We start from the raw sequence: 10,000 nt of genomic DNA on the forward strand, positions 1-10,000 counted from the left end.
CCTGTAACACAGACCAAACTGATTTCTTCCTCCGTCTGATAACACCGCTATCATTTTTACTAAAGAACGACACATCAGAGTTTTTATCCATTTATAGTAACATTCATAAACGAGTTAGTTCCTGTTCTCACTTACGTTATAGCAGTTATAAACACTCGTTCCCTCACCATCCCCCTCTCTATTCCCTCTCTCTATTCCCTCTCTCTATTCTCTCTCTCTATTCCCTCTCTCTATTCTCTCTCTCTATTCTCTCTCTCTATTGCCTCTCTCTATTCCCTCTCTCTATTCTCTCTCTATTCCCTCTCTCTATTCTCTCTCTCTATTCCCTCTCTCTATTCTCTCTCTCTATTCCCTCTCTCTATTCCCTCTCTCTATTCTCTCTCTCTATTCCCTCTCTCTATTCTCTCTCTCTATTCTCTCTCTCTATTCTCTCTCTCTATTGCCTCTCTCTATTCCCTCTCTCTATTCTCTCTCTATTCCCTCTCTCTATTCTCTCTCTCTATTCCCTCTCTCTATTCTCTCTCTCTATTCCCTCTCTCTATTCCCTCTCTCTATTCTCTCTCTCTATTCCCTCTCTCTATTCCCTCTCTCTATTCTCTCTCTCTATTCTCTCTCTCTATTGCCTCTCTCTATTCCCTCTCTCTATTCTCTCTCTCTATTCCCTCTCTCTATTCTCTCTCTCTATTCCCTCTCTTTATTCTCTCTCTCTATTCCCTCTCTCTATTCTCTCTCTATTCTCTCTCTCTATTCCCTCTCTCTATTCCCTCTCTCTATTCTCTCTCTCTATTCTCTCTCTCTATTCCCTCTCTCTATTCCCTCTCTCTATTCTCTCTCTCTATTCCCTCTCTCTATTCTCTCTCTATTCACTCTCTATTCCCTCTCTCTATTCTCTCTCTCTATTCCCTCTCTCTATTCTCTCTATTCTCTCTCTCTCTTCTCTCTTCATGGTAATAAAGTAAGAATAATCAGTGTGTGTGTGAGTGTGAGACAGTAGAGGAGTGTAAACTCTGTGCTGAAGATGTGGAAATGGTAAAGTTACAGCTTCACCTCTGACTGTTACACCGCGCTGACACTGGAGACTCCTTCCGTAAACGTTACACAAACACATTTCTCCTTACAGAAGACCTCACATCCCTGTGAATGAGCCGTTACTATAGAAACGATAACGTATTTGAATGAATGCATTGATAAAAGCTGTGATTTTCAGCTGCGCTACTTTTATAGAAAATGAATTCAACACCTTCTGACCAATCACGTTCCAGAGCTCGACAGTGCTGTTGACATTTAAACGTTAGAAAGGGCTTCTTTTGTATTAAATAAATAATGTTGTCCCTGAACAGAAGGTTGTAACGGAGTCTGTGCTGTAAATAAGGCGTAGAACTGCACAGATCCTCAGGTTGGATCGTACACAGCTCCACTCAGGCTGGAATCCAGGCTGCTTCTGTCTCCAAGTTTAAAAGCCCTTTGAGTTGGAATCCTGCGGGATTTCATGGAAAATAACGTCTTTAGCCATGTTAAAATAAAGCCCTGGAAGTTTGTCTGGAAATGAGCTGAAGTTCGTTTAACCCAGAAAGAAAGATGAATTATCTCCAGCGTACACTAGTGTGCATGTGGTTTACTGTCCTCGAGAGTTGGAACAGGAGACTTCCTGTCTATCTGCTGACCAGGAGACACGTGAATGTGTATTGTTCCTTGATTTCATCAGCAGTTGCTTTGTAACGAGACGCTCACGGCTGCACGGGCTGGACTGTCTTTAAAAAAACCTGAACGGAGACCAGAATTTCACATTCTTATAGTGTGAGGAGAGAGAGGGAGAGAGGGACAGAGAGAGAGGGACAGAGAAAAAGAGAGAGAGACAGAGGGACAGAGAGAGACACACACAGAGAGACAGAGACAGACAGCAAGAGACACGGGAGAGAGACAAAGAGAGAGAGAGAGAGAGAGAGAGATAGACAGAGAGAGGGACAGAGAGAGACAGAGACAGACAACGAGAGGCAAAGAGAGAAAGAGAGAGAGACACAGAGAGAGACACACACAGAGTGAGGGACTTAGAGAGAGACAGAGAGAGAGGGAGACAGAGAGAGAGACAGGGAGACACAGAGAGAGAGAAAAAGAGAGAGAGACAGAGGGACAGAGAGAGACACACACAGAGAGACAGAGACAGACAGCAAGAGACACGGGAGAGAGAGAGACAAAGAGAGAGAGAGAGAGAGAGGGAGATAGACAGAGAGAGGGACAGAGAGAGACAGAGACAGACAACGAGACACACACAGAGTGAGGGACTTAGAGAGAGACAGAGAGAGAGGGAGACAGAGAGAGAGACAGGGAGACACAGAGAGAGAGAAAAAGAGAGAGAGACAGAGGGAGAGAGAGAGGGGGAGAGAGAGAGAGAGAGAGCACTGGTCTCTCCATGGGCTGTGTCCCAAGCTACACACCGTATTTAATACACAGCCGTTTATTATGGTAGAGGAGTGGTTTGGAGTCGGACCGTCTACACTCCCAGAACGTTTAGAACTATTAAAGGTTCTTAGTTGGTCTTCTGATGGACCCCTACAAAGGGACAGGAGGGCCAAGTTAGAACCCATTTTTTGGAAGCAAAGAACCCTTAACTGTACAGCAGATCCAATAAAATGCTCACGTGTCACTTTGAGTACTGTTGACTACGGTGATTTGGGACGCAGCCCATGATTGCGTGTGATTGGCTGGCGTGCCGGTGATGATGCCACCTCCGTACCCTTTGATCAGGATCTCCAGCAGAACAGTAGCTGATGAAAACACGACCTGGGTTTCTTTCCCTGTGATGACTTGCGTCTGTAGGAGTGCGTGTTATTCCTGTGAGGCCGTGCGAGTGCGAGATTAAAGATGTTGATTAGTTCTCACTGTTCTCACTTCTCCAACAGTACTCTGGTCCTCCAGACCGCACGTCCCCGCCCCCTTCCTCAAACCCGAGCTCTGATCTTCTCTCTCCTGACTCTGAGCGTCGGGGCGGTGTGTATCAGGAGACGCGGGATGTGAGCGTGCTGTTGGTCTGAGACTGTGTTTTACTGCACCTCGCTCCACACTCCCGCGTTAATCACGCCGTAAATCTGCGCTCTTTAACGCCGTGACGATTTGATGGATGGGCACAAATTATCGGTTAGTGCCGGATGAAAACAGCAGCGGAGCTTTAATCACAACAACATGCGGGACGTCTCGTAAAGCGTGGCGCCTGTGGAGCGGCGATGGGGCGGGGCCGCTCACCAACCCCGCTTTAAACCTACACAGCAAGATAACATCGTCTGTTTACAGCTGACAACACGTGACTGTTGCGTTTAAACACACACACACACACACACACACACACATCTGTCTGGGTTTTATCTCGGGGATGATCAGTATGAACGGCGTTGGAAACGGAGAAGCAGCATTTCCTTCAGGAGGAAATAAAGTTGAACAGGATGCAGACGTTACAGAGAACTTCAGGTTTATTTACACTGCGCTCGCGGAGAGTTAAACACACTCGCAGACGTCCACACAGGAAGCTACTGTTACCACCTGAAGATTATTTCTTTATTTATCCTCTAACAAGCGTTTTATTCCTCTGACACCACAGCAACGTCTAGCTACTAAAGGCAGACGTGTCATACTTTTTATCCATTTATGGTTACATTTAATGTAACTCAGCACATTAGGGTTAGGGTTATTCCTCCTTACAGAAACCCCTGTATGTGGAGCGTCCGCTGTACACGTCCCTGTGAACGAGCCGTTACTATAGAAACGATAACATATCAGAGCTAGCACGTGAATATAAACCTGCGCTACAGTCAGAGCAGCTGTTATAGAGAACTCCTCACCACCTTCTGACCAATCACAGTCCAGAACTCTGTTTCTCTGTGTGACTGTTTCTGCTCTCGATGAGGGAGTTCTCTTAATGTGGAGAAATTGTGGAGTTTTTGTTTTAAAGCTGTCTCAAGTTTCATTGTGAGCACGTGTGTGTGTGTGTGTGTGTGGAAGATGTACAGTACACTGGGCAGGAAGCATTAGGAGAACAATCAATCAGCATTAGAGCTACTGAACAGCACATCTGGAACCAACAAGCGTGTGTGAGCGCGTGTGAGCGCATGCGAGCACGTGCGAGCGCGTGTGTGCGTGTGTATGAGGACATCCAGTCTGTGAGACAACAGGAAGATAAAACTAAACAGTGTTTGTTTGTGATGCTCTGCAGCTTTTCCTTCTGCTGCTCAAAGAATTCACACCGTCTTACACCGAGACCCGTCTGACTCCTCCAGCCCTTCCCAACTTCCCCTTGTTCAAGTGCCCTAGTTTATCTTCCCCTTGTCCACTTCCCCTTGTACAAGTGCCCTAGTTTACCTTCAGGGCCGTGTCGCTGTTTTACGGGGACTGAAGCGTGTTGGATGAGGAGTCCGTGTCCTGATTCTGGGCTTGATGTCATTTCATGACTTTCCGTTGCACTTTTCCAACTTGGACGTTTTCCGACGTTCCGAGTTCCAAGACATTACTGACTTTCCCAAAGCGCTGCAGAATGTTCCCAAATAAAGAGAACTTGCCTTTTTTCCAGCATCACTTTAATGCATCAGTGCGTGTCCTGGCAGTGCTGACTCAGACGCTGTACCCGCGTGTGACGGATTTATCAGAGCGCTCTCGCTTTAACGCCGTTTCATCATTTATTTCTGAAAATTCTCTTCAGATGTTCCAGTTGAAATGTATGCATGCAAGCCCCGCCCCCATGACAAGCCTATCGCTGTGGGACACGCAGTCGGGGCTTTTGTTTCTCTTACACCACAGCAGGTTGCTAACGACTGCACATTTATATTTATTAAAGAATGGTACATCATATGTTTTGTGTTTATATTTGCATTTAATTTGAGTGTTTTTGTTTTTTAAGGGACCATCTCAAACCACATCCTTCCGAGGAATGAACCCTAAAGCTAAAAGAAAGCCGCGACTCGTGTCCTCCTGTAGTGTGCACTACTTATAGCAGACTTGCACTTATACAACAGTATAAGTTTAATACTCATTTAAATTGCGTCTGTTTGTTTATTCTCACGGATAAATAACATGCACATCGTCACCGAGATGGAAATCCGTCCAGTTTCATGTTCATTACACAAACTGAGCCGAGCGTGTAAAGCTTCATGTTTGCGTCAGTGGACTTTTACTAAAATCTGGGTTTCTTTTTGTGCTCTTCGCAGCCGAGCCAGTGGACGTGCTGAAGGTTTTGGACTTTCGCAGTTCTCCAGAGGGAATAACCAAAGTGCAGGGACTCTGTCCTGTCAGGAGAGGATCCAAACCCGATGTGGCGTACAGAGTGGACAAAAAGGCGCAGATCAGCACTGCGACGAAAAAACTCTTCCCAGGTAACAACTCAAACGCACAGGTGACACTGAGGCGAGCGCGCTGTAAATAACACCATCTGGTCCGTTTACTAGACTTGCTGTTTAAAGCAGCAGTATGTAACTTTGTTAAAAGGTTTTAAAGCTAACGGTATCGAGTGATGGGAGAGAAAACATCTGGAATCTGGTGTGTGTAACTGAGGGTTAACGCTGAACTCTACAGCGCTGCGGTGTTACAGGACATCAAAGATTACAGCGGCAGTAGGCAATGGTGCTGGGACTTTGCTACAAGTCATCCTGAAAACTGGATAGACTAAGTGGTATTGAGATTGGAATATTATAATAAACAACAACGACAACAAAAACTCCATAAGATATGAGCAGTGAAATAAGTGATGTTAAAAAATATTTCTCCGGGAGTTGCTCTGCAGTGGCACATTTTAACCAGAGAGGTCTCCAAATTCCAAGTTACATAGTGCCGCTTTCATGTTTGCCGTGGATGATGTTTAAACGTCGTAAATATAAAACTCTATTCTGTCGTTAGTGTTGGATTCCTTGCAGTTGTTTATTGAGCAGGAAACTGGCACAGAACAGATTGTTTTGTTGTATGAACTCTTTATGACTAAATATTCAGAAATTCTTGAAATATCTGAATTTCTCCTGTTACTTAACTCCTGAAATGAATGAAATAAATGTTGTCTTGTGTTCTGGTTATGTATGAGGAAAATAAACTGCAGAAATGTGATGAATGAGTAACAGTCCGTACAGAGCACTAGCTCCTCCACATCTGTATTAACTGCAGTTGTGTTGAATGTGTTTATTGTACTCGCTTGTTAAAATGGGTTTATTTACACATTTATAGCGAGCGGAGTCTCGTTAACGAAGAGCTCTCAGGATCTGACTTTAAGGAAAAGTACAAATTGTCTTCAACTGCAAAATGAACCTGAAGCAGGAGTTTATGATCTGATTTTCACTTTGGCTAAAACTTTGGGGTTTCTTTTGTTTTGTTTTATCTCTGTTTTATTGACAGATTCACGTGCTTCTTTCAGTTACAGCTAATAAACGTAATGTGGCAGTAAATACACGCATTAAACTGTTATTCAGACTTAATTCATGCGCTACAGGAGCTGTAACGGGATAAAGTGACTCGTTAAGCTTTTAAAGTAAAAGGTTTTCAGCCGAGCATTTAGTGCCACATTTACTGTGCCAGAGTCAGTCGGAGCGAGTCAGTCGGAACGAGTCAGTCGGAACGAGTCAGTCGGAACGAGTCAGTCGGAGCGAGTCAGTCGGAGTGAGTCAGTCGGAACGAGTCAGTCAGTCAGAGTGAGTCAGTCAGAGCGAGTCAGTCAGAGCGAGTCAGTCGGAGCGAGTCAGTCGGAACGAGTCAGTCAGTCAGAGCGAGTCAGTCAGAGCGAGTCAGTCGGAGTGAGTCAGTCAATCAGAGCGAGTCAGTCGGAGCGAGTCAGACGGAGCGAGCGAGTCAGTCCGAGCGAGCGAGTCAGTCGGAGCGAGTCAGTCGGAGCGAGTCAGTCAGTCGGAGCGAGTCAGTCGGAGCGAGTCAGTCAGAGCGAGTCAGTCAGTCGGAGCGAGTCAGTTGGAGCGAGTCAGTCGGAGTGAGTCAGTCAGTCGGAGCAAGACAGTCAGAGCGAGTCAGTCAGTCGGAACGAGTCAGTCAGTCGGAGCGAGTCAGTCGGAGCGAGTCAGTCGGAGCGAGTCACTCGGAGCGAGTCAGTCAGCGCCGGTCCGGTCAGTCTGAGTCAGGTGAACACGGTTCTACCTCCTGTTTGTTATGGTCTTGGAATGAGTTAGCAGGAGATCTGCTTGGAGAACACTGTGCTTCTCTCTCTTTAACTTCTGTTCAATGTAGAAATGATTAGAATGTCACGAGCTGCTGCTCTGATCCGGCGTTCCCATTCAGCACCGATACGTTAGTGTTAGATATAATACGTTACTGCTCTACAGACATCCAACTTTTTATTCTTATTGATCAGTACATGACTTTACCCACAATGCTGTTCTGTATATTCCAGCCGGAGTATTTCCTGAAGATTTCTCCATCCTCATGACCATAAAGCCCAAAGCGGGAACTCAGGCCTTCCTCTTATCAGTGTATGATGATAAGGGACTGCAGCAGATCGGGGTGGAGATCGGACGCACTCCAATCTTCCTGTACGAAGATCAGCACGGAAAACCCACGCCGGAAAATTATCCGTTATTCCGAAACATTAACCTCTCTGATGGGAAGTAAGTAACTACAACGTAAACACATTCACTAACGACATTACATCCTTAATTACATTATTCATTTCATCAAACACTATTAAACACTAACGCATGTTTATACTAGGATATTTCTAACACCACTCCATACTCATTCCTTCCATGTGTCCTGAGCGTGTCTCTGCAACCCGACTGTCTCCGTGTCCTGACTGTCTCCACATCCTGAGCGTGTCTCATTTGTCCTGAGTGTGTCTCCCTTGTCCTGAGCGTGTCTCCGCGTCCTGACTGTCTCCGCGTCCTGACTGTCTCCGCGTCCTGACTGTCTCCGCGTCCTGAGCGTGTCTCCCATGTCCTGGGCATGTCTCTCTTGTCCTGAGCATGTCTCTGCATCCTGGGCTTGTCTCCGTGTCCTGAGCGTGTCTCCGTGTCCTGAGCGTGTCTCCGTGTCCTGAGCGTGTCCCCAGTGTCCTGAGTGTGTCTCCGTGTCCTGAGCGTTTCCCCAGTGTCCTGAGCGTGTCCCCAGTGTCCTGAGCGTGTCTCCGTGTCCTGAGCGTGTCTCCGTGTCCCGAGCGTGTCTCTTTGTCCCGAGCGTGTCTCCGTGTCCTGAGCGTGTCCCCAGTGTCCTGAGCGTGTCTCCGTGTCCTGAGCGTGTCCCCAGTGTCCTGAGCGTGTCTCCGTGTCCTGAGCGTGTCCCCAGTGTCCTGAGGGTGTCTCCGTGTCCTGAGCGTGTCTCTTTGTTCTGAGCGTGTCCCCAGTGTCCTGAGCGTGTCTCCGTGTCCTGAGCGTGTCTCCGTGTCCTGAGCGTGTCTCCGTGTCCTGAGCGTGTCCCCAGTGTCCTGAGCGTGTCTCCATGTCCTGAGCGTGTCTCTTTGTTCTGAGCGTGTCTCCGTGTCCTGAGCGTGTCTCCGTGTCCTGAGCGTGTCTCTTTGTTCTGAGCGTGTCTCCGTGTCCTGAGCGTGTCTCCGTGTTCTGAGCGTGTCTCTTTGTTCTGAGCGTGTCTCCGTGTCCTGAGCGTGTCTCCGTGTCCTGAGCGTGTCCCCAGTGTCCTGAGCGTGTCTCCGTGTCCTGAGCGTGTCTCTTTGTTCTGAGCGTGTCTCCGTGTCCTGAGCGTGTCTCCGTGTCCTGAGCGTGTCCCCAGTGTCCTGAGCGTGTCTCCGTGTCCTGAGCGTGTCTCTTTGTTCTGAGCGTGTCTCCGTGTCCTGAGCGTGTCTCCGTGTCCTGAGCGTGTCTCCGTGTCCTGAGCGTGTCCCCAGTGTCCTGAGCGTGTCTCCGTGTCCTGAGCGTGTCTCCGTGTCCTGCGCGTGTCTCTTTGTTCTGAGCGTGTCTGTGTTCCTAGTATGATAGGTATAATTATGGATCAGCTGAGGACGGCGTTGGATCGGTGTTAGATCAAACATAAACAGTTGTCTCTGTGTGTGAGACCCGGCGGGGCAATGCGGGTTCCTCCTCGTCAGGATGTTTATTGTGGACCGTGCACGGTTCTGTCCCGGTGTTTTGTTGTGCTTCCAGCTCTGCAGCTTGCTGTGGATTTTCGGGATGTCTAAGTGCCGATGTTGGAACGCTGTTGTGGGTTTTGGACCGGATCGTTAAAGCGAGTTTCCACCCCACAGTCTGGAATAATTTCCCAACCTGTGATTTGTCCAAATGTGATTTGCAGTAAAGGATCGGAAAATGTTTGTGTGCGAGAATAAACACTCGCAGCTGGAGTATTGATTACGCTGTCAGCAATCATATTGATTGTAATATTGATTACTGACCATTTCCTGTGTCAGTAAATCCGTCATTACAGACACGTATCGGCTCCACCCGGAACACCAAAACACGGGTCACTCTGTAGGCGTATCATTATTCTCTATAGTCCATCTGCTGCGCTGCACAAAGTATTGGCACCCCTCTGCCTTGTCCCTCTATGGAAAGGGATTACTACAGAGCAGATATCATTCGGGGGTGGTGTTTGTTCTCCATACAGCGGTAACACTAATACGTTCGTGTCAGTGGTGGGATTTAATCCTGCAGTTTTTCACATCAGTGTTCAGACCTCAGATGTAATGACAGAGGTTATGTGAGAGTTACACAAAGTTGTGGGGTTTGTCTACAACAGAGGCGTGTCTGTTATACGCGATTCTGATCACTAACTCTTTTTTTTTTTGTTTTCTGCGTGAGATCTGCTCGTGTGAGGAGCAGACATCCAGCACCACTGTCTGACGGTTCCATATATGGCGATAGTTCTCTATTAACAGCGAGCCAATCGGCATGCACGGTGATGATCGTCTTCTCTGGTGACTCTGTGTGCAGGTGGCATCGTGTGGCGATCAGCGTGGAGAAGAAATCCATCACCATGATCGTCGACTGTAAAAAGAAAATCTCAAAGCCTCTGGACAGAAGTAAAAAACCTGTAATCAGCACAGACGGCATCACGGTGTTCGGCACCAGGATCCTGGATGAGG

The 10,000-nt window shown here is 47.4% G+C and overlaps 1 protein-coding gene across 1 annotated transcript in view; it reads left to right on the forward strand.

The window, feature by feature from the left end:
- The window catches only part of col11a1b (collagen, type XI, alpha 1b), an 88,556-nt gene that overhangs the window by 10,406 nt on the left and 68,150 nt on the right, over nt 1-10,000 (forward strand). The window contains exons 2-4 of the mRNA XM_053673839.1: nt 5,193-5,357; nt 7,364-7,577; nt 9,849-10,000. The exon at nt 9,849-10,000 is cut by the window's right edge and continues 11 nt beyond it. Coding sequence (XP_053529814.1) covers nt 5,193-5,357; nt 7,364-7,577; nt 9,849-10,000 — 531 coding nt within the window. The remainder of the gene's footprint in view (nt 1-5,192; nt 5,358-7,363; nt 7,578-9,848) is intronic.

The sequence above is a fragment of the Ictalurus punctatus genome, chromosome 20 (genome assembly GCF_001660625.3).
Source record: "Ictalurus punctatus breed USDA103 chromosome 20, Coco_2.0, whole genome shotgun sequence".
Taxonomy (NCBI): domain Eukaryota; kingdom Metazoa; phylum Chordata; class Actinopteri; order Siluriformes; family Ictaluridae; genus Ictalurus; species Ictalurus punctatus.